Source organism: Phyllostomus hastatus, unplaced genomic scaffold (genome assembly GCF_019186645.2).
Source record: "Phyllostomus hastatus isolate PE091 unplaced genomic scaffold, TTU_PhHast_1.1 phas_contig_148, whole genome shotgun sequence".
Taxonomy (NCBI): domain Eukaryota; kingdom Metazoa; phylum Chordata; class Mammalia; order Chiroptera; family Phyllostomidae; genus Phyllostomus; species Phyllostomus hastatus.
The window spans coordinates 4,178,520-4,203,026 of NW_025333607.1; the positions used below are offsets into that span (position 1 = coordinate 4,178,520).

The 24,507-nt window shown below is 55.7% G+C and overlaps 1 protein-coding gene across 2 annotated transcripts in view; it reads right to left on the reverse strand.

The window, feature by feature from the left end:
• Positions 1-24,507, reverse strand: part of SLC35F3 (solute carrier family 35 member F3) — a 256,002-nt gene that overhangs the window by 12,542 nt on the left and 218,953 nt on the right. For both annotated transcript variants that reach the window (XM_045861756.1, XM_045861760.1), the window contains one exon: positions 2,405-2,624. In XM_045861756.1, the coding sequence (XP_045717712.1) occupies positions 2,405-2,624 (220 nt within the window). The remainder of the gene's footprint in view (positions 1-2,404; positions 2,625-24,507) is intronic.

Below are 24,507 nucleotides of genomic sequence, written 5' to 3' on the forward strand. Positions count from 1 at the left end.
GCTCTATTTTGAAATGAGGTCACTAAGGCTCAGAGACAGTAAGTAACTTGTGTCAGGTCCAACAGCCCGTGAGCGTGGAACCGAACCCAGACTTGCTTCTGGACTGGAGCCTGGCTGTTGTGTCAGAATCCCTGGGTCTGAAGAGCCAGGAAGCGTGAAAAGCACACGTAAGCTCACAGTTATAGGATGACACAGGCCAGCTCAGGCTCCTTTGAACAGCCACCTCCGCAGCCATGAGTGGCCTGGCTCACCCTGCATTAGAAGACACATTTGCTTCTTTCTGTTCTGCCCGGGTGACCTGGGCCTGTTTGTGTTTTCCAGGAACCGCAGCCCCTGCGATCCGAGTAACTGTCTCACTGACCCGCATCCTCTCTGCCACCTGCTCCACCAACCTGATGCTCTCCCTCTTCCTGCCTGGGTGCCCGAGCCTATACGCTCAGCCCTCCAGGACGGGGACAGTGTTAGCTCCCTCCAGGGCACGGAGATGACTCCGTGGAAGGTGCCAGCTGACCCAGCATCTGAGAGAAGTGTAAGAGAACCCACACACCAGGTAGACATTATCCTGGGCGAACATCTCCACCTGCTCATCGAGGGGAAACTGTCAGTCACTCCAGCTGGCTGCTGGTGTCTCACAGATTTGCTCGCTCTCTGAATTCCTGAAGACCAGAGGAGGGAAAGCCACCATGGTTAGAGTGGGCCACTCTCAGGGGACAGGCCACACCCTTCTAAGAGGCGTGATGATTGTTAGAAACCTAAGTTCCATCACCCACGCCGGCTCCTCGGACCCTTGCTCTGGCCTGGCCTGCTGCCCAGGCTTCCACCCTGCATGTCCATCAGTATTCAGTGGTCAGCACATGCCCAGCTGACCCAGCGGCCAGGGTGGCTACACGGTATCAGCGCAGACACAGGGGAAGCCCCTTAGCCACCTCTGGCAACAAAGGAGCAATCACATGGGCCAGGTTGCCCTCTGCGCATCCAGGAGGATCTCAAGTATCTTCGCACCTCCTTCTCTTAACCTCAGAACACTTCTGGCTTCTTGTGCTTGTATGCAGAAGGAACCTTACAGCCTCTCTTCCCAGGAACAGGGTCTCATTTGCAATTTGCCTTACACGTCAGAGTCACACCAGAAAGCTCCATGCATTCCCTTGGCTCTATGCAGCAAAATCAAGTCACAAAGGGCTCGAGTTGGTGGCAGCGGGCCCCGGGACGTCCGAGTCTGCGGTGTCCAGCCGAGGAGGCTGTCTGAGTTACTGCTGGGACGACCCCGCAGCAGCATTCTTTGAGGAGATGTATCAGATCCTTTATCTGCTGAAAGCCTTTTTTTGGGTGGTAGCACAGTGAGTTTTTAATTCCAAAATTAACACTAAGCCTTAAAACAAAATCCCCCCCACTGCAAGCTAAAAATACTGCCCAGCGGTTGACTCACGTCCCCGCTGTTGTTTGAGTGGGTAAGTGGGCGGGAATCCACCATCAGGGTGATGTCATAATTCCCAGGACAGGAGGGAAGGACACAACACGGCCTGGCGGGGGGTCCCTTGCTAGGAGTCAGCACGGTTCGCTCTAAGAAAACTGCCCTGCAAAGGGCTCTCTGCTTTGTGTGCAGCCTGCCCGGGCTCAGGGGAAGGAAGGAGCCACTAACTATGAGAGAACTAACTAGCCTTGGCCCAATCCTCTTTTTGTCCTTGTTTGCAGCAAAGTGGGGACAGGGCAATAGCAGCTCCTGGCCACAAGAGGGAGACAAACAGAAGCCACCAGGATTCAGTCAAGACTAAATGTCGCCTTGTCCTTTTATTGAGGGCGAGACCCTCTATATTTCCGCTGATATTTGATCTGCATTTACCATATTTCATGCAACGGTGATAAGACAGGACTACCCTACATTTGATTTGATTCCAAAGGAACTAAGTCTCAGCAGTACCAACAAAAGGTAACTCAAGGGGTGTCATTTCACTCCCCCTTGTTCTGTCCTTCCACAGCAGGATTTAGCACGAGTGTGTCGCATCCACCCTGTCTCTGAGCGGATGGTCCAGACCGAGGGCCTGCCAAGGCCGCACTCGAGTGGCCTGCGGAGGTGTTGGCAGAGAGCGAGGGCTGAGCACAAGGGACAGGGGGCACACCCCCACCCCAGGCTGGGTCCCCGCCTGGCTCGCACCTTAGGGAATGCTTGTTGAGATGCTTGAAATGAAAGGTGCTTTAATGAATGCTCGTCTAGAATGGTTTGCAAGCAAGAGGGCCGGTGAGGCGGGCAAGGCGCCCTCTGCTGGGCTCCCACACTGCTGTGAATCGGAGGGAGGATGGATGGTCGGCAGTCCAGGCTCATGGTCCCTCACGTGGAGCTGAGCAAGCCGGTGGGCGGGCCTGGCGGGCACGAGTGAGGGAAGGAGACAGATAGCAAGGAACTTACCCTCACGCCCATGAACCTGTCCCTGAGAACGATCCACGAGAGCAAGAACACAAAAGCCTTGTTGCAGCAGAAGAGCACGGAGACGTCCGTAGTGTTTATTTTCGTTATTGCATACAAGTACAGGTAGTTTGTGAGTGTCCAGAGCACCCCAAAGGGGGCTGCCTTGGTAAAAAACACCTTCAAAGTCAAGCCATTGTCTCCAAAAAATCGACAGCATTCCCTAAAACAGGAAAGAAGGCAGTGTTACTACACGCGTACATGTTCCTACACCCAGTCTTTTTTTAAAGCAAACATGGGGTGGAGCGGGATCTTTTCATTTATCATCATTATTGGTCAATAGCTTGCAATCCAAGCTCTTCACCCGACTGCGTTAGTCCGTTGGCAGACATGCCGCACGAGGGTCTGATGTCGTGACTCTCACGTTCGGTTCGCAGCTGACGCTTCCAGACGGGAGGGGATGCTGGGACTGTCTGCCCCGAAGGAGGCCTAGTTCCACCGGGACTGGCTGAGGGGTCCTGTCACTCGCTTAGAAAGAGAAGGACGCCACTAGTCACTAGAGGTTTTTTAAGGGGAGGGCGAATACTCGAGGAGAACCCATCGGAACGTATTTTCTAAGAGTTTGCCCCACGCTGGAACTGCCTGTGTGACCAGGCAAGGGCGACCCTCCCTGGGACCACCTCACTCGGTTTGGCTGAGGCACTACCCCACGTCCGCATTTTCTCCACGAGGCTGTTTGCGGAGTTCACTGCACCACCGTGTGCAGGTTCCCGCGTCCGCGCTGGCTAGGAGCCCAACAGGCGGAAAGGGGGTCCGAGCGTTGGCAGCGTGAGGGCGAGGAGAGGAAGCCGGCGGAGAGGAGAGGTTCTTGATGCCATCCTACGTGCTAGGGGCAGCGCCACTGATATTCGGAAGAGCACTTACGAAAAACCAAGCCAACGCTCCACACGCAGAAGGAGAGAGCAGAGGAGGCTGAGGGCAGAGAGGTGGAGGCAGCCCTGAGAGGGGCCCGGCCCCCACACACGCAGCTCTCCGCCGCCCTGACTGTCGTTGGGGAGTGAAGATCTCAGGTCTGCGGCCCCACAGGCCGGGCCTGGAGACGGAGGAGCAGGGACACACCTCTCCTCCGGCCCCCAGCCCCTCCAGCCGTCACCACCCCCTCCAACTGCAACCCCCCCCATCCCCTAAATGGCCAGTCCCCCATGGCCCTCAGCCCCCTCCAGCCGTCACCATCCAGTCTCACGGGCTGGGGCCAGCACAGCGGATGTGCCAGAGAGGACAGGGGTCGGTGAAAGGGGAGATGTAGTGACTAGACACCAAATCGGCCAGAGTGGGGAGTAGCTGCCGCCTAACAGTAAAGTGCAACAGTAAGGGAGGAGAATTTTGAAAACAGAAGAGAGCTGGCGTGATTTTCAATGTAATCTGAAAAGGATCCCCGTTGAGACAGGGGCCTTCGTTGGTCCTTACCCTCCTTATCTACAGGAGAAACTAAAATCGTCACCACCTTTCACTGGGCTCAGTCCGACGTTGCTTCTAAATGAACCAGCACTGGGTAAAACACTGGAATCGCTGAATTTACCTTGAAATCAGTGGAACTCTAAATGGATCCCACATTAGCTTTATATAAGGGAAGCTCTCAGCCGGCCAGCAGGCTGGTGCTTCCATCTGCCACGTGAGTTTCAGCTGCGTTTTCTATGGGGTCCTCTCAAGCGCCTGTTCACAGAACAGTCCCCTTCCCCAGGGTCAGGGACCGGGGCGGCTGCCTTCGTGTTGTGACTGCGGTGGCTCCAGAGGGACGCCAGTCCCTGGAGTGGGACCCACAGGGAACACGAGTGCTCTTTCCTGCCATTAATGTCAACATACTTCAGCCAAGAGGTTCCCTTTCTTAGGGGAACGCACCGCAGGTAGGATGTCCAATTTCCCTTTGACCCGCCCTCACAAAAAAGGATCCCCGTCATGATAGGGGCCCTCCGACGTCAATCGGAGGGTCTGCATTTGATCCCCGCCGAAGTGAGCTGGTTGCAGAAGTGGTGGGAAAGGCGGCAGGGCTCAGCCAGCGCTTGGGAGTGAGGGCCGGAGTTGCTGACTGGAAGGGGGGAGGGGAGTGGGGACCGTCCTGCAGATGGGCAGGCAGGGTTCCCGGGCCCCACGGAGCTCTGCTGGCCCCTCGAGGTCTCAGGACCGGGGGTCACAGCTCGGATGAGTGGATCTTAGTTCCAGTGAGACCAAGGTGACTGGACCCCGGGTGAGAGAGCCTTGTGCTGTTTTAGGACCGAAGACTGTCCTGACCCACGTCAGCTGGAGAGGAAGCCGGGACAGCAGGAGGCTGGGCTCCCCACGGCGAGGAACCAGTCCCAGGAGGACGTCCTGGGGGGGAGTCCGCAGGAAAGTCGGGGTCAGGAAGCACAGAGAAAGCACCGATCGGTTTTGGAGGCGGTGGGATATTTAGGAGGAAAGAGCCATCACTAACGAAAATCGAGGTAAGCGAGACACAAGAGGCAAATATTGCTGGCTGGACAGAGGCCAGGCTGTCCCCAAAGGCAGACAGAGTCAGGGAGCACTGTTTGCAACCAGGTAATAATGAGACCGCTACCACCCAAGAACCAGGACGGCATCCTGTTGGGGGGAAAAATCAGGCGAGGGGCGGTGGGGACATAAGTCAGGGGCGTCCACCTTTAAGAAACGCAGAGGGAAGCATTCAATTCGGGCAAGTCGGTGGAAGTGCCAGGTGAACTGTCCACAAGACCTGGGCGCAGCTGAGAGTGAGCCGCAGTGGCTGCTTTTTAATAATAATTTTCTGACTGTTATTTTGCTTTTCCAAAGTATGCACATGCATTAAGTTGCTAAAAATAAAAAGTATTTAAAAACATGTAAGGGAGTGGCCCAGCGTCTGTGGCTGGTGGCGCAGAAACCCCGGCTTCTGAGGCAGCTCAGGGAGCGCAGGTTGAAACCCAGAAGCAGAAGCGCCGCAAGGCATGGGTATGGACGCGGGGGCCCAGACCGACTGAGCACTGCTGCTCTCAGGTTCAGACCGGGTGGGGCCAGACCCGCCGCCTGTGCTCCCTCTGCAGCGACGCTCCCGAGATGCCATCTCTCTTTACGATCCTTTCTGTCACCCCTTACACCTGTCAGAGCTTGCTAACCAGGAAACATCCCCTAAAGCAAAAGCAGGCACCTTGTCAGCCCCTTCCCTTCCCTCCGCTCTCCCGGAGCCAAACTGTTTCGGAAGTCTCTCCTGCACCCTCGGCCCCCAGGACCGCTTCTCCATTCAGGGCGGGCTCAGGGGCTGCCCCCGCCCCTCACCCAAACCCCTGGAATGCTTGCTCGTGACCTTGAGTTGCTAAACCCCATAGGCCCTTCCCGGCGTTCACCTTACTCTTGGGAGCCTCTGACTGTGGGTCGGTCGTTCGTCCCTGAAACACCCCCTTGGCCTCCAGCTCCCCACACCCCGTGGGCTCCCCCCTGCTTCTTCCCAAGCCACCGCAGTTGGATGCTATGCTACTCTCAGTTTTTCCTACTCTGATAAAAAGATGACAGATATAGTCAAGCTTATAGTTTTGCAAAACTTTCAGAATTTTCCCTAAAGAAGAACTGTATTCATAATAGAATGGGAGGGGGATACAGACGACCCAAGGGTAGCTTAGGGAGCCCGCCGTGACTCCCAAGAGGAGGGTGCGTCTGTGCAGTTAACTGTGTCATACAGGACACGGGCACCAGCCCCTGGCGTGTGCTTGGATGCTCATTTTACACACGCGGGGCTGACCCCCAGCTTCCACACAGAGCACAGGATCTTCCCGGGAGGCAGGTGGGCGGGGGGTGGTGGTGCTGGGAGTGGGGCAAACTGGTGCAGCCCCTGCCAGCCGCCGTCTCCACCCCGAGGACCGGTGAGCGGACTGCGGGCAGCTGTGCAGGCGCTAACTCCAGCGTAAGCAAAAAGGTCGGCCTCTGGGAACGTGAGTGTTTCTCAAACTGGGGAGTCCGCAATTAGGAAATAAAACCTTTCCGACAGCCCAAATTCATGGTGGCACCCAGCATTCACATCCTGAGTTTATTTTTGCTTCTGTTTTTTTTGTATTTACTTAGAGCTTTGAGTGGGCATAAGAGACCAGTTACCAGAGCTATGAGTTAGGCTTTTACTTTGCAAATATTCAGACATCTTTGGGAAAGTTTCCCGCGGACGGGCTTTCTCATGGGAGCCGCGGCGGCGTGTAAGGGAGCGAGTGAGGCTGCGTCTGCACAGACGGGGCGGTCAGCGCTGCGCACCTCCCCTCCGCGGTGGCCCAGGCCCGGGCTGAGCCGCAGTATGTGCCCTGTGTTCCAGAATCGAGTTGTAAAAGACTTGCCTAAAAATAAATAACAAAGGTGAACTTTTATAGCACAATTAGAAAAGATGAGTCATTTTATTAGCTCGATTCCTACATTGTAGGTTTTCTAGGCAACCGGTAGAGTTGTTGTTGCCAGCAGGGACTCTAGCCGTTGTTCATGTGTCCGGCTGAAATTGCGTCTCTCTGCCTGTCTGTCCACCTAGTTACGGGCCAGCTCTGAAGACACGTGCCTGAGACATTCGGAGGCAGAGAAACAGTTCCGCCCTGATGTTTGTGGCGAGGTCCTTTTCAGAGAGGGACCTGAGAGAAGGGGGCATTCTCAGCGCGCAGACACTCCAGTTCCCCGAGGCTCTCCCCGGGAGGAGCCGGCCTTCACCCTGTCTCGGCGAGGGAACGTTCAAGAAGCAGATTGCCCGCATGTCCCACTAGCGAGGAGTTTCCCAGCCTCCTGTGCGGGACTCTGTTCTTCCTCTGGGGCCCAGCTGGCTGTTCTGCACGCACACTCAGGCAGCAGACGGTCTGAGAAGTGCAGAGCGTGCCCAGTCCCCGCGCCAGGCCCTGCCCACAGGGCTGCTGGCTAACCTGCTCCTTCCAACGAAGCAATGCTGGGTTTCATACCTCAGGGTGCTGCTGGGCAGGGCGGGTCGAAGCAGCAAAAGCAGGGTGGCCAGCAGCTTCCATTTACAGGTGGAGACTGAAGAGCCCCTGAAGCAGTTTGGCCACCTGGAAGGGTGGGCCTTCAGAATTTCTGTGCATTTCCTCCACATCCGAAAGAGCCCCCCAGTACAGACACCATTCTGCCTGTTCTAGAGAGTTCGTGCAAACTCTGCCACGTGGAATAAAGCTGCTCCAAGGATCTCTGCTTGCGAGAGCCACCCCACCCAGTGAGACCGGCCGAGAGGTTTTCTGTGGTGGGGACGCCGCGGGGCCTTCCGTGGCAGGATGGCATTTCTCTCCTGTGCAGAGAGGGGATACACAGGCTCTGATGAGGGTCCTTAGTGCAGACGTGGAATCGGCGGCTCCGGACGTGTCGACCTTCAACGAAGCACACGCCTCGGAGCAGAGGGCCAGCGCCGAGCACGGTTCGCCGAGTCCCGGAGAGAGCAGCTGCTAGGCTCCGGGTCCGCGTTGTGCCTTTTCACCGATTCCACGTCGGCGACGGCTCGTGCCGAGTTCCACTGTGCTGGCAGGTGTGGAACCAGGGCCACAGGCTCACAGCACAGGACCCGATGGCACGTTTAGAGCAGCAGAGGAGGCCTGGGATGTCCTGTGTATCTTTCCCGGCCATCGAAGGGCAGCTGCAGCCCAGACTTCACAGGGATGCTGGGGTGACATGGGGTCGGAGGGTGCCTGCAGAATCCCAGAGCTGACCCCGCCACTGTCACAGACGCGGCACTCGTCACTGGCCGGTCCCACTTTCTTCCCAGCAGGTGGTCCTTCGGGGCTTCGGAGCACAGAAAGGAGCACGGCTAGCTGACCACGAGGAAGGCCTTTCTAGTAACTGTTCCCCCAGAGAAGGACCCAGGGCTCCCACGCATGCCTACTCGTTCTCCCAACACCGCCTTCCAGGGATCTGGGATTCTACCAGTGAGCAAGGAGCACCGGCAGAAAGTCCTGAAATCTGGTTGAGTTTCTTAAAGGCCTTGGGAGAGCAGCCCTCCCTTCCTAGCCCCGGCCAAGCTCTGCGGGGAGTACCGCAGCGTACAACCAGCTGTTCCATCAGCTGTCTCCCAGGTCCGCCCCCCGCACCCAGGGTGAGGGTGAGGCGGTTATGTTATGTTATGGGGATTCCCAAAGGCCGTTAGCGGCATGTCCATCTCTCTGTCGCTCCTGTTGACACCGTGTGCTGTCCCAGGTCTTACTCAGGGGCACGACCCATAACGTGTCCTAAGGAGCTGTCTGCTAAAGCTGGCTCCAGCCGGGGACCCAGCGAGGACCACAGGGCGCAGAGAGGGGGCTCTGCCTCCTTAGGAAGCGAGGCATTTCTCTGCTCTGGACTGAACTCGGCTCTGCCCAGCGCCATGCTCCCCAGGCTTCAGAATTTCAGAGTCAGCCCTGCCTTGCCGTCCCCTTCACAGAGCTACCAGGTGCCTATCTCCTCTGGGGCTTCCTCCTTGAACTTCAGCCACCACTCACGCAGTGTCCTGCACACCTGCCCGTTCTAGCCCATGGCCAGCCCCTCGCATCTCCACGGAGTTCCATAAATGCTGTTCGCATCTCTTCCCGTGCACCACCGACCTCTTCCTGGAGAGATGAGCTAAGGAGCGTAAATGCACAGTCCACAGGCTCAGACCACAGTGTGGTGATGGCCAGAGGGGAGGGGGGACTGGGTGTAGGCGAGCAAAGGGCGGGCTGGGGGAGCAGGGAACTTCTGCACGAGTGTCAACCATTAAATTACAGTTAAAAATAAGAAAGAGAAGGAGCCTGTGTCTGAGTCCCCTTTGCACCCACCAGGACCTAGGACAGCACCCGACTGTAAGGGATGAGGGAGCAAAACTCAGCTCTTGGTATCTGTTTTGCCAACATCAGTGCATTTAAATTGCTAGGGAGTTCAGCACGTGGCCATCGTGTAAAACTGCGGCCCACCTGTGCTGGCAGAGACGCTGGAGACCCAGCTTCCTGATGTCAGATGTTGCTCAGGCACAGAGGTGATGAGCTCTGAGCCTTGCCGGGGGACAGAGGCACTGGTAGTAGGGCTCAGTCTGGAACTAGGGGCTCTGACTCAGCCCCCCACTCCCCATGTTTATTTTAGTGGGATCTGAACAGTAGTGGTCACGCCAGGGGCATCCTCCCTGTGGAGAGAGTGGCTGCTGCCATGCCTGCAGCCGGGACACGGGTTGGGGGGAGGGGGAACGCCACGGAGCCCTCCGTGTGGTTCTTGGGCCCGGGGCCCCAGGGGCCTGCCTGCACGCAGCTGGGAGTCAGGGGCTCAGCCTCCCTGGGTTTTGCAGGAACGCGTTTAGGGTATATTTCCTGCCACTGATTCTGCAGATGTGTGGGCAATGCTCTAGGCTATTTTCAGGAGCTGTGTCAAAACTATTTAAAACCACAGGCACACATTTATCAACAAATTCCTGCTTTCCAAAACAGGCTTCCTTCAAACCAGTGAGACGGAAAGATTTGTGCGAGTCGGCGGCAGAAGAACGGGCCATGTTTTCCCGATCCCCAACCTGCGGTAAAACAGATGACACAAACTCAGTGCGGGCTGCAAACTCAGGGCTGTCACTAAGGAGACCACGTCCGCGGAAGGTGAGATGGAATTCTGCTGTATCTCAAGGACAGAAGCGCTCACAAATCCGGTCGATCCCACAACGTGCTGCTTTGGATCGAACGGGTGCGTACGGACTGGAAAGCTTTTCACGGTCGGTGCCAGGAGCCTGTGCTGCGGGTGCGAGCTCGCCGACCTTGAAGGCTGTTCGTGTGTCTGCCTGTCTCGCTCTCCCTCCCTCCTGCCCCATGCCCGCCGCCAGAACGGCCTCCCCCCACACAAAGAGCACAGACTACTTCAGAGTGGGAGGGATTTCTGCAGCACACGCCCAGGGCCCCTTTTTAAAGTAAGTTAGACTGGACCTCAGCTCCTTTCTGAACCCACGCTGCCTGGGCTTGTGCTGTGGACTGCAGACACATGATGGGCTGTCCACCCTTGAAGGCGTCGAGGTGACTCCCGGAGATTCAAGGGATCAAAAATGGCCATAAGGTGTCCTTGCTTTGGGGTGTTTCCGTAGCTCAGACAGAACTGCAGGGCGCACCTGGGTTCCTGCCCTGGCTTCCTCCCACCCTAGACTCAGACCTGCCCCCACAGAGCTGCTGCTTCTTGTCTCCAGGGGTCCTCTCTACCTCTGGGGCCTCGGGGGGCCTCCCTATTTCCCACCCCACCGCACTTCCTGTCTGAGTTCCTTTCCGTTCGCCCGGAGCCTAAAACGCTCCGATTCAACCAGCTCTGGTTGAGAACGCTGGTCTCCGTGTTCCTGGAAAGTGGAGGTTTTTGACGTGAAGTGACGCCCATCTGCCCAGGGTGGCAGGAGTCTCTAGAGGCAGGATTTTGCTCGAGTGCCCTTTCGGGAACCTGATGACAGGACTTGGGAGTCTTAAATCTGAAGAGTGGTTGGCTGCACGTCTCTAGGCCTCCGTTTTCCATCTGTGCAGGGCAAGACCAGTTCAGATGACCTCCAGGTTCCTTTCACATCAACGCTCTCTCTATGAGTTTGTGATTCCCAGCCTAGTAGCCTCAAAGTCTCAGGCTGGAAGTCACCCCTGGGCACAGGCCAGGCTGGGGGAGGCAGGCTGCTTGACCCTTTCACAGGGGCCTCCCCGGCAGCAATGTCCCTTCACTCGGAGCCCATTAACTCGGGTCCCATGTGGGCACCACAGAAGGAATTCTCGGCCCTTTGCCCCTTGGGCAGGGCTCTGGGAATACCACACACTCGTGTCCGGCATCTAACGTCCACTCCAGTCTCTCAGAAGGCTCCACCAAGTATCTCAATTGTTTCCATGGGCAGCGGTTCAGGAAGCAGATGATGGGGAGCCCAAGTCTTCCCTGACCACATCCTCTGTGCCCAGAATCCAGACCCCCCTGGTCGGCAGTGGCCCCAGCTCAGAAGCCAGATGGCGCCCCTGCTGTCCTCAGCCAGACTGGGAAGGGACCAACTGCCCCAGCCACCGCTGTGCATGCCCTGGCTCTACATGTTACGAGTGGCTGCTACACAGTACTCGAGGCAGCAGGCAGGCACGGAGCAACGCCAGCAGGGACCGGGTCCTCGAGGCCGCGCAAGTTTCTGCCCGCCTCACGGCGGGGCGCATGCGCACAAGACACGGGACCTGCAGCCACGCCCAGACAAGTGCCGTCTGAGGTTCTTGGGGGCCGAGCCAGCTGGGCCCCTGCCCTCTCGCCCACCCCCCCCACCCCCCCCATGTTTCCGTCACTCTCGGCCTGCCTCCAGCCTGGTGCTCCTGTCATGTCCTCCACCTGCTCCTGATGCTTCCTGGCTTTTGCTTCAGAGTGCACGTGAGAAGTACCAGGGTCATCCGCAGCCGTTTGCCTCTTGGTCGCAAGCAGACCCTGCCTGCAGCAAGCACAAATCACGGCGGCTTCTAGCCACTCGCGAAAATCCCTCTGCTGGCCAGCTCTGGCCTCCTCCCCACTCTGTTATTTTAGGGAACTGCTCCTATTCCTAATGCACCCAACGCCCCCACCCCCAAGCTCTGACCGAGGTCCACACGGTGTGGTCCAGGGACCAGTGGCAGAGGCAGCACTGCCTGGAGTTGGTTAGACACGGACACTCTCAGCCTGCCCCTGAGACCTCCTTTCTCTGCAGGTCAGAATCTGCAGGTTAACAGGCCCCTCTGGTGACCTGGGTGCATGCTAGCATTTGAGAAGCGCTCCTCTAGCCACCTGCACCGAGTGGCAGATGCCGCCTGTGACTTTCTGGCCAGTGATTTGTGCAGGTGTTGGGGGGAGGATCAGGCATGCGTCCAAGCTGGGCTCTGGCCTCTCACCCCCAACAGCCATAGTGATCAGCCCTTGGCTTTTTCAAATTTCTGGTGGAGAAGAGTCTATTCTTTAGTGGGCAAATCCAAAGTTTAAGGCCAGATCCACTGGTGGCCTGTCCCAGCCCCAGTGCAATCTGCAGTGAGAGAGAGTGAAGCCGGGACTCGGCAGAGCTGACAGAGACCAGGAAGAGAGCAGGGAGGAGGAGGGGCAGGGGCAAGGCCCTGCCTACCAGCTTTCGAGTCCCTGGTTCTAGCCCCCCAGGTTCTTCATTGCTGTGGCTCATTGCAATCAGATGCCGAGCTCCCCCATCCAGTCTCGGAGCCCCGACAACATTCTTCCAGGAAAACCCACTTTGTTGCTTAAACTCATTTGGTTTTATTTATTTTTAACTTAAAGGGTCCCAACAGGTGCCCTCAAAATCAGAGGCTGGGGCCTCGGCCGTGCATGCAGGTTGAAGAGGGAAGCTGAGCACGGTCCTTAGCATGTCCCCTGGCGGGAATGACCCCACCCTTGACCTTGGGCTGCAGGACATGGGGCAGTGAAGGTATGGCTTCCATTTCAGACTCTCCTGCAAGCGTACGTGGGGTCTGCCCCGTGGGCCGGCCAGAGTGTACTAACCGTATTCCTCAATCTGGATATTTCGACCCTTGACATGACTTTTCCCAGGGGTGTGCTGCACTCTTTAATCTGAAGTCATGTCTTACACCATTTCTGGAAGTTTTTTCTCATCATTATTCTTTTAAAAATTGCTTCTCCCACCCTGGCTGGTGTAGCTCAGTGGATTGAGCACGGGCCTGCAAACCAAAGGATTGCAGTTCGATTCCCAGTCAGGGCACATGCCTGGGTTGCAGGCCAGTTCCCAGCAGGGAACACACAAGAGGCAACCATACATTGATATACATTGATATTTTTCTCCCTCTCTCCTTCCCTTCCCCTCTAAAGATAAATAAATAAAATCTTTTTTTAAAAATGCTTCTTCCCATTCTCTATTTTTGGAGCTCCTATTAGAGGAATGTTATTGCTTTCTATTTCTTAGCATTCCACGGTCTCTTCTACCCCTCAGCCCCCCCTTTTTATTTTCCACCTCTTCATGTTTCTGTGTGTTATTCTGGACGATTTCCTCAGAATCATCTTTTGAATCACTGATTCTCTTTCCAGCCGCCTTTGGTTTATTGTAGAACCCATCAATTTCTAGAATGTTTACATGGTTAGCTTTTAATTTGGGCCCCACGTACAATGCCCTCTTCTCTTTTTTCTTTGAACATTTTAAACAGATTTTTAATAAACTCCTTTTGGTTCGTTCAGTGGTTCCCAGGGTGTGAATTCCGCCGTTTGTTGTGGTTTGCTAACTTCCTCTTTCACGATATTTTTTCACTTCACGATTCATAAATTTTGATGTGGGGCTCACTTCAGCTGGGAGTTATTTGTGAAAATACCATATCTACTGTATTGCGGAGCTATCCTCATGCTTTTTATGGATCCAAGTGCAGATCTCCCCAGACTTGGGTGGCTTTTTGGTTCATGTCTTACCTGCTCGGTTTAAGTGAATTTGGACTCTATACCTGCATGTAGTGTGGGCCGGCGGTTCTGATTTCTAACAGGTGACTTTTTCCTTTCATGTGCCAAGGGTGGGCCACCTGCTTGTGTGCCACGCCGTGGTCTGTAGGCAGAGAAGTTCTCGTGTCCCGTGATGGAACGAGGGCCCCTCCGGGTCCAGTCTCCGTGACAGGGGCACGGCCTCTGTACACATCGCCCGTTTACATCATGGAGCAAAGCCAAGTCCTGATGGTGTAACTGGACACGGCGCCGATTCGCAAATGAGCGTTTTTAGTCTTTGTTCTCAACTGTGAGGCCGTCCTTGGCCACACAGTGTTCTTTCTGCTGCCCCCAACCAGGCTGGTAAGGGAAGCCAACTCACCAGGTCCTCTCACTCCACGGCGGCCTGCTGCACCCTGCCGTCTGGCCACCCCCATGCCATGCTGGGCCTGGGCCCCTCACTCTCCCGGCGCCCCTCACCCCTCCTGTCCTTGGTGTCTGGCCTCCTCTGGGCACTCTACACGGATGGATGGCCGCTCCGGCCTGCACGGACCCTCGCCCCCAGCAGGGCAGCCCAGAGCCCCCGCCAAGTGGGGGTTGAAGTTGGAAACCACACACTCGTCTACCCTGGGCCTTGCCATCTCTGGTTAAGACCTCCCACCAGTCCGACCAAGCCCCACAACAAGTTATCTCAGGACAAAAGCACCCAAATGACAATGCAGAGAGCAGAGCGAGTCACCTCCAGGAGCCAGAAGCCGCCACGTGGGGGTACAGGCCATCCCACTAGTGACCAGCCCCCAATCTGACACGTTCTTCCCCTACGGAGCCATCCTGTGGCAGCAGCGTCCTACCGCTAACCACGGCTGCGGGCTCCGGGGCCCACAGATCCAAGTGCAGCAGCAGGACTGGGCTCCAGAGAATGGGCGCCCCGTCTGTGCTCGCGACCACGGCCAGCAATGTCCAGCCCGCCTGCAAACGTTCTCATTCTGCCTCTAAAGCATTACAAAAAATAGTACTTTGGCCTCCGTGTACCAGCAATTCTGTACCAGAATCCCTTAGAATATTTGAAAACACTAAGAGAACACCTGAGCTGTTGCAGAACTGAAGTGGGCAGCACCGCTCCGGGTCACACCAGGTCCAACTGACACCGGTTCTTCCTGCATCACCGTCACCATCCCCCTCCTCCAGACACGCTCTCAAGGGGTGGGGACCACACGGCAGCTGTCCCATAACCCTCGTCCCTCTGGTGCGGAATTTTTGGGTGACTGTTAGCACTCTTGTCCTGGACGCCTTGGTGTCGATGACACACCACTGCGGCCCACTCGGAGTCACGGCACGGGCCATGTGTGGCTGCTCCAGACGCAAGGAGCACACCCTTCTAAGTCTGGGCTTTCATCAGGGATCACGCGTGTTAGTTCTAAACACTGCACCCCTTAGATTGGAGTGCCTGTGAACTCCGGCTCACGGCCCAGCCCAGCCCGATGCCGCTCCATGCTGAAGGTGACAGCCGCACGGACACGCTCGTCCGGCACGTCTCTCATGGCGGCACACACTCTGCCAGGGCAGAGCTCGGTGGTTGCAACAGAAACTGAGTTCTCACTGTCTGTGGCTTTGCAGAAAGTCTGCCAGCCCTGCCATGGTGTGCGGAGCCCCGACCACCTCACGAGACCCGCTGTCTCATGGGGCAAGCATAGGAGAGACAGCGCTGCCTTCTCAGGCACGGAGGTCCAACTTCTGCCCGTGACCCATGTCTGCAGCCGTGAGGAGCTCTGGCGTCCCAGTTCTTGTGAAAATTTTCGAAACCCAGCACTTTCTGGGTGACGATATCTAATATACTTAGTTGGGTTAATGATGGGGACTCAGCCAGACTGGAACATTCAACAGCTGAAACCAAGGAGTCAGATCTGGAAATGGGTTGGTCAGAGAACATTTCAAAACAAGGGAGCCCCAGAAATTATGACTGGGCGAGTCCTGGGGCTCTGACCTGGGGCTCTGAGCTTTAACCAGGTCCACGCGACTTGGCCGTGGGTGGGCCGCTGGTCCCGTTTTGGGAAACACTCGTCCCTCTGCAAGACCAGCTCCTCCGCGTGCTCCTCGGAAAGGGAGGCTTGGACGGGGTCTCCGGGGACACGTGGCTGTGGAGGCTTCACGCTTGCAGATGACAGCAGGATCGCCATCACTTTTACAGCTCCCTCATTTCACCCCGTCACATGGGGAGCCCAAGCCACTCTGCCCAGCAGCTCCAGGTTCCGTGGGGGAGGAGGGTCTCACCCATCTGCTGGGAGGAGCCGTGCCCGGCCACCATCTGCAACTTCAGGTTGCCTGGGGAGCGTGTCCCTGCCAGGATGGCTCGGTGTGCGCCCCACAGAGCCACGAGTGGGTCCACGCTGGGTGAGCGGCTGTGGGCAGCCATCTCGTGGGCCCTGCAGCTGGGGGAGCTGGTGGCCACAGGAACCGAGTGAACTGCAGTGGACAGACCCCAGGGGGAGGTGGGTGGCTGGGCCCCAGGGTTGCCCGCTGCCTGGGGCTGAGTGCTCACCCTACTTGGATTTTATTTCCTTATCGTTAAAGCCAGAAAATTGCATAGACATGTGCTCCCTCAAATAAGACTGTGTGAAAATCTGGCAGAATCTCACACACGGAGCTCTCTAAGCTCTCGCCCTCCTCTGCCTACACCTCACGACAGCTCCCCACGGCAGCTGGAGTAGCACCCGAGCCTCTTCCCATGGCCTCTCCCCACGCCCTGTGCGTCCCACGCTGCGCTGCTTCTGTCCTTCCCATGTTTAAGCTTGTTATTGTCCCAGAATCTTTCCCAATTGGCTTCAGAGGACCCACATCATGTGAAACTGCATGGATGTATGTACACATATTTATATGTGTAACTCGTGTGCACACATGGGTCTGAGTACACGTGTGTGCACGTGTATTCGGATGTGGGTTTGTGTGCACATGTGTGCGCACATGCACGTCCATATACATGGATGCATGTGTGTCTGTATAGAGTTGTGTGTACATGTTCTCGTGTGTACCTATTGTATGCACATGTGCCCATGTGCACTATTGTATGCACACATATGCCAAATGCACCTGTGTATGTGCCTATGTGCACATGCATATGTATGTGAGCCCATGTGCACCAGTGTGTGTCTGTGTGCAACATGTGCATGTATTCCATGTCTATGTGCACACGTATGCTTCATGTGCAGCTGTATATGTGTCTATTTGCACCCCTGTGTGTGTACATGTGTGCCCACGTGCACCTCTCTGCGTGTGCATGTCTACGTGCAGGTGTGTGTGTACGCATGTGCTCATGTGCATGCATCTCTTCACTGTGGTCTTCACAGGAACACACGCTCCCTGAGGGCAGGCCCCTGGTCTGGTTCACCGTGTTACCGCCGGAGACTGGAACCACATCTGGTGCATCTTAGACCCTCAGCAACTTTGTTGAGAGAACAAATACGTTCTATGTCAACTATGCCTCAATAAAACTAAGAGGAAAATGAGTAAAAGGTTGCATAATTGATGAATAAAAATTCAGCAGAAAAAAACAAGGGACGTGTTCAGAATCTCCTCCCGTTTTGTTGATGAGACAGCTGGATAACGAAGGAAGATGGGACTTACCCAAGATTACATGGGGCCCAGCCCTAGGCCCAGGGAGAGACCCGAAGTCCAGGGTCCCCTGTCTGTCCTTCCTCCTGAGCCACGCTGGGCGGCGGCTTGCCCACCCTTGTGAATCGAGGCTGTTATAAGCCACACCGTGGGAAACCCTCTCCTGTGCTGGACGTGGTGTTGTAGGAGGAGGGGCCACTTTCAAGTTCATGGCACATTACCCCTCCTCGCCCAGCAGATACCGACTGACAGGGCACCCAGGATCCAGGCATGCACTCCGAGGGCCCAGGGGCCCTGCCCTGACCTCGCCAGCCACACGGGGTCCCGGAGCCCGGCTTGCTTCTCCCTCACTGGGCTGTGTGCAGTGGGGGCTCTCTGAGGACCCCCTTCACTCAGACAGGCTCCTCCCGTTCCCTGAGACCCCATAGGAAGTGGCACTGTCCCTGTAACACTAACTCTGCTCTTCTCCCCTTGCCCCTGAGCGACTGAGTGATTGCCACTTCAAGGGGCCTGTGTTCAGAGCCTGGTGGGAGGGAGAAACACCCCAAAACTGCCATGGCCACTCTGCACGAACCCCGTTGTGCTCTCCCCCTGCCTGCACTGCCGATGCTGGTGGCCAAAAGGTGGCCTGTGTGCCACCAAATGTGGTTTGTAACACGGCCCTTGCTGGGTTCCTCTCGCACCGGAAGAAGGTTCGTCCCCAGTTTTCATGCAGTTCACATAAAATCCCTGCCTGTTTCTACACGGCACTTCCTGCTCCTCAGGCTCCCCCCAGCCCGTGAGCCACCTACGAGCCAAAACAGGGCACACAGAGCGAGCTGCCTCGAGAGCGGGCCCGCTGGTCGGACAGCAGGCACACTGGGACCGGGGCTCATCCGCCCGTGCCCCCGGCCACTGCCCACCCTGGCTTGCGTTCCACGGTCCCCCGTGTCTCGGGCACTGGGCCGGGCACTGGGCCGGGCACTTTTTGCCGAAGTGCTCGGAAAGCACGCACGATGAGCTGCAGTGGCAGGAAGGACGTGAAATGCGCCTCCTGCAAAGTAGCGCCACAGAGACGCTGGGAGGTGCTCCGGGCACTGTCCCTCTGGACACTGTCCCTCTGGGCACCACCGCCTGCTCCGCTGTCGCCCTTGGCCGATGGTCTCTGCTCGGAGCACGCACACTCGCTGGTAACAAGTCTCCCTCAGATGGGAGGGGACAGGCGCCCAGGGCTCGTTCAGGCCCAAGGCCGTGTCACTTGGGGGAGCTGGAGTGTGTGCTCCAATGGCATTTCTGAAGTAAGAGACGTAGACTGAGAATTGTTCCCGATTACGGTTCTCTAAGGTGTTCCAGGTAACCGCCTGAAGAAGAGGAATGAATGCCAAACCAATGACCGTTTCCGGGCTCCTGGGAACCCCCTCCCCAGGGCTGCCTCAGGTATGAATGGGCGGGAGGGTGGGCTCTGGGCCAGACCACCCGGACGCAGCTCCTGACTCTGCCCGTTCAGAGATGGGTCATCCGGGGCGAGTGACGACAACGTGAGGAAAACGAAGGCATCCGCTTCCGCTGTCCGGAACAAGCAGAGCACCGAGGACAGGACCGGGCACGGACTAGATGCTAAGTGAACGTTGGCTATGACCACCGTCGCCTTTGCGAGGTGGGTCGCCACCACACTACGTCCCAGAGTGTGGCCTCTTTGCCTTTGCACACAGGTGTCAGTGAGGGGCCCGTGATGAGTGAGAGTGCTCTACCGCACGCTTGCTGGTCAGTCCCACCTCCTCGGTGTGGGCGCCTGTGGAGCGGACCCTGAGCCCGAGGCCAGGGACACCCCGATGGCTGTTCCCTCCCCCCACATCTCCAACAGCCGCAGACGCCCTTTCGTGAATGCTCCACCACTCGCCAAGGCCTGGTGCCCTTCAGACCTCTCCCCTGCCCATTCCTACCTTACTCCTTGTGTGTGGGCTCCGGCCACTCCTCCGAGAGCCTTTGAGACACCCCGGCCTTCCCTGTGACCCGTCCTGAGATCGTCACCATTTATCACCTGCATCACGTGGTTGATGGCTCACTCACACCTGTGCCAGCCCTTCCCCAGTCACTGATGCAGAGTGGGTCAAAGCCATCCCCCACAGCCCAGACCCTGGCGCCTCCCAGGCAACAGCCTACACAAAGGGTGGTAAAAACAGGTGAAGACACACTGGACGTCAGGCGTCCACTTTGGAAATAACGAGGCAGATGAGGATCAGTGCATCGAAGGAGGGATGTCCATCGACAGAAAAGCAGGCCAGGCAGCTGGAGTGGGCTGACATGGGGAACCCTGGTGTGTGGGCGGGATCCGAGGGGCAGGGGGAGAAGCCTGAGGCAGAAGCGAGAAAGGCCAAGGGCGATCGAAGAGCAACAGCAAATGGGGGCAGGCAGCCGGGCCTCGCCAGACGGCACCTGCTACCGGGCGACCTTTCAGTGGGAGCCCAAAGGTCACCACTACGGACGGGAAAGAAGGGCGGGAAACACGGGGGGGTTTTAAAGGACTGGACGCTGCTTTCTAACGGTCTTCTGAAGAGCAAGACGGCGGCCTGATGATGTCATGGGACACAGACTCTCGGGGTATGGGAGACCCCCTAAGAGCACCAAGGCTGCCCACCTCTGCCTCTTTGTGCACACCCCACCTGACGGTGGTGGGGCTGGCCAGGGCTGGCCCCCAGCCCTCCCCCCTCCCGCCAGCCCACCTCTCTCGGGGCGGCTTGTCGTGCCAGGAGGAGCACATATAAAGAGGCCGAGGCAGGAAGTGACCCCACAGGGTGATGCAGAGGTGGCGCTGCACTCCGGATGTCACTGACGGGCTACTAACCTTCCTGGTCCTATCGTCCGCGGTTGAAGCGAATTGTCCCGCGGACAGAACAAACCCCGATGTCCTCTTTCCCACCTTCTGGCAGAGGCATCGCTAATACTGCTCACTGCTGTGTTATCACCCTACTTGCGACCCTCCCGGAAGCATCTGGTTCCAGGCTATTCCAGTCGAACGGTCAGCCGGGGATCCCTAAGTACCAAGGGGCTTTGTCACTCTCTGCTTGCGTCCTCACACAGTTACGAAGCAGAGCTCGATCATGGAGTTCACTGAAGGTCAAGGCGTTATTATTATTCATTGGTATGATGCCGCCAGATTGGTTCATTAGCAACATTTTCGTTCTTCTTTGTAAGCAAAGTCTATTAACGCTATGATGAAACTTGAGACTGGGATCTCTGATGATGAGATTTTTGCTCTAGGCCAGATTTTATTTTAAATAGTACCCATAACAAATAACGCTTTAAATGTTATAGCATCTTTTCCATTTTCCCTTATGGGTCTCAAAGGACCTCACACACACCAGTAAAATTAAAGATAAAAGAAGAAGGCACTTCTGTTCTGCAGAAGGAAGCAGCTCAGAACCACGGAAAGTAGGACGTTTTACTACTGATCCCAGGAAGGAATCCAGTGGTGGATGAGACCAGGCTGTGCATATTTTTAGTGTCTGTACTGAGAGGCCTGACAAAATTTCAGTGATAACTCAGTGGCTTTTTTTCTTACTCTCTGCAGAATAAGGAATGACCACAGTGTTGGTGCGTGGCACAAAATCACAGTCCCTTTTCTCAGCCCTCGTAACTGCCTAGAACCTCTTCACAATGGTGTGGCTGAACCTGCAGGGGAAGCCTACCCCTGTGGGTCACTCCGAGGACCAGAACGACTCCCACTTCCCCCATCTTTAAACTTACAGCCAGTCTCCCGCTAAGCTATGTGTGGAAGCCTGTGATTTGCACGTTATCCAATGTTTCACTTTGCACTGAAGTCCTGCAGGTGAGGTATCAGGGTCCCAGACAGCGCACCGCAGGCTGCGGCTCACCACGTGTTACTCCACTATCGGAGCTGCGCTGCTAGGGAGCAGACCCTCCCTCCCGAGGGACAGGCCACCTTTGCCCATTTCAGGGCCTGCGTGAAATCGGCGTTGCTGGACACGGCGCCTCTCTTAAGCAAGATGAGTGTCGTCTGGGGCAGCTTCTCAGGCTTCCCTCTCCCGAGTGGCCCTGACGCAGCCCGGAGTGGCTGGCCATCCACCTGCGGGGTGGTCTGCGGGGCCTGCGGGATGTGCAGTGAGATTTGGGGGCGTTCACCAGCTTCTCCCAGGACTCTGGGGGGCCGGAACGAGGAGCACATCGTCTGAACAGCAGGCGATACGGTTTGAAAGCGTCACGCTGCCACAATTATTTGCTTGTATCACTGACCGTGCCCCAAACCCCAGCCTGTCCCTCAACATGTGAACAACTTGACAGATACATTTATCTGTTTTTACCTCTGAAAAGTCAAGAGGGCCTGAGAACGCCTTTATCGGCCGAGTGGGCGGATCCACTCCCTCCAGCCTGGCTGCGCCCTCTCCGAGGCCGGGGCGATTTTCCGTTTCGCAGGCCCGACACAAGGGCCAGGAGACAGTTTCCTGGCCTGGGATGAGCTGAGAGGTGCCAACAAGTTTGCATGACTGAACTAAGGGAAACACACCCACACGGGAGAACGAAAGTATTCACGGGGAGCTCTCACACACTGATGGGGATTTAAACATCAGCACAGCCCCAGAAACTCAGCTTATCCTGGGAGAAGGGGTGCAGATGGGCACAGGTGTCTGCACCTCATCGGAGCCCTGACGGTCACAGATGCAGTGTGCCCTGCAGCCCACCAGGGGGGGCAATATGGGGATGTGAAAGGGATGCAGAGAGGGGGGTGGGGGTTGGGACAAATGGGGTTGGAGGTACTAAAGGAAGGGTAGAAAGTAGCCGGGAAAGATCATTTTGATTCTTCAGCATGGGCTAGCCCTGCACTTGACTATGACAATGGGCCTTCTTGTGGGTCTATTCTGTCCTACTTGTTTTCTTCGTAGGAGACTCTACCAATGCGGCTCTCGGTAATCATAGTTTTGAGTATCTAAGAGACTCTTTTAAAAAATATTTTGTTTATTTATTTTTAGAGAGGGGAAGGGAGGGAGAAAGAGAGGGAAAGAAACATCAGTGTGTGGTTGCCCCTCACATGCCCCCTACTGGGGACCTGGCCTGCAACCCAGGCAGGAGCCCTGACTGGGAATTGAAGCAGCGACCCCTTGCTTCACAGTCCAGCACTCAATCCACTGAGCCACACCAGCCAGGGCTGGATGTAAGAGACATCTAACCAGTCGTGTGAAGGGTGAGGGCCAGTTGACAGTTCCGTACCAGGAAATGCTCAACTCCTGTCAAAGGGCCCCATCCAATCACTTACGGTGGGATGCCTACTCTTCAAATGTACAATTGAGTGTTAGATCTGTAGAAACGAATACTGGCAGCCCAGGAGAGTGGACTGGAATGAGCATGTGTGAACAATGACGACTTCACTGTACTAGTCAGTGGGGGCAGTAGATGCCATTGAGTGAGCATGTGTAACTGGGTGGTCATAACATTCAAAATGACTGAGCAAGTACAGCAATGAATCTGCATCAGATTTTTTGTAAAGCTCAGACATTCCTCCGTGGAAACTATTCAGATCATTCAGAAGGCCGCAGCTGTGGGCAACTGGTGACTGGCAGCTTCATCACGACGATGTGCCCGCTCACGCATCACATCTCACACAGAGTTTTTTGGCAAAACATCAAATCACCCAGGTGATTCAGCCCCCCTAAGCACAGATTTGATGCCCTGGGACTTCTGGCTTTTCCCAAAACTAAAATCACCTTTGAAAGGGAAGAGATTTCAGACGATTGATAAGATTCAGGCAAATACAATGGGGCAGCTGATGGCAACTGGGAGAACTGCGTGAGGTCCCTGGGTGCCTACTTTGAAGGGCACTGAGGCGTCACTGTCCTATGTACAGTGTTTCTTATATCATCTTTAGTAAATGTCCCTGTTTTTCATATTACATGGCTGGATACCTTCTGAACAGACCTCACATGTGGCTAAATGACCCCAACAAGGATGCCAGGACCATCCATTGGGGAAATGATGGTCTCTTCAACAAACAGTGCTGGGAAACCAGGTGCAAAATAATGACTTTGGATCCTTACCTCATACCACATACAAAAATGGACTCAAATCAGATCAAACACCTAAACATAAGACCTAAAACTACATAACTCATGGAAGAAAACAGAGAGAGAAAGCTCATGACACTGGGCTTGGCAATGATTTCTGGGATATGACACCAAAGAAACAGGCAACAAAAGCAAAAATAGACAAACTGGACTTCAGGAAAACCACAAACTTCTGTGCACCAAAGGCCACAGTCAAATGAGGCCACCTACACACTGGGAGAAGATGTTCCCAATCATCTATATTTGATAATGGCTTAATATCCAGAACATACATTTAAAGAAACTCCTGTAACCAAACAACAGCAACAACCAGAAATGACCTGATTAAAAATGGTCAAAGGACTTGCCTAGACATTTCTCCAAAGATAACATACGGATGGCCAGTGAGTGTATGAAAAGATGTTCAACATCACTCATCTCTGGAACATGCAAATCGAATCCACCAAGGGATATCACCACAGCCGCTCAGGACGGCTGCTATTGAAAAAACCCGGGAAACAGCAAGTGCTGATGGGAATACGGAGCACTGGAACCTCGTGCACTGTGGTGGGAACGTGAGATCGTGCAGCTGATGTGGAAATCAGCATGGCGGTTCCTCAAAAAATTAAGCATAGAATTGCCATAATTCCACGTGTATACCCAAAGGAATGGAAGCAGGGTCTCACAGATTTATTTGCACACCCACGCATTTGTACACAGCAGTGTTATTCACAATAGCCCAGGGGTGGAAGCGTCCCAAACGTCCATGGACGGAAGAGTGGGTGAGAAAATGTGGTTTATACACAAGGCATGGATTATTATTCAGGCTAGAAAGGAGGAAATTATGGTACAGGATGCCACGTGAATAAACCTCGGGACATAACATTGATCGTGCAGAGTGTGAGCTGGGATAATAAGTAACGTAAGACGTGCATTGCCAAGGGAAATGACTCAGTCACCAAAAGGCAAAAACTGTGTGATTCCACCGGTACGAGGCTCCGAGAGTAATCGGAGGTGTACACAGAGGCAGAAGGTGTTGAGGTGGTTCCCCGGGCGGGGGAGGGGAAAGGTGAGCCCGTGTGCAGTGGGTTCGGCATCTCGGTTTGGGAA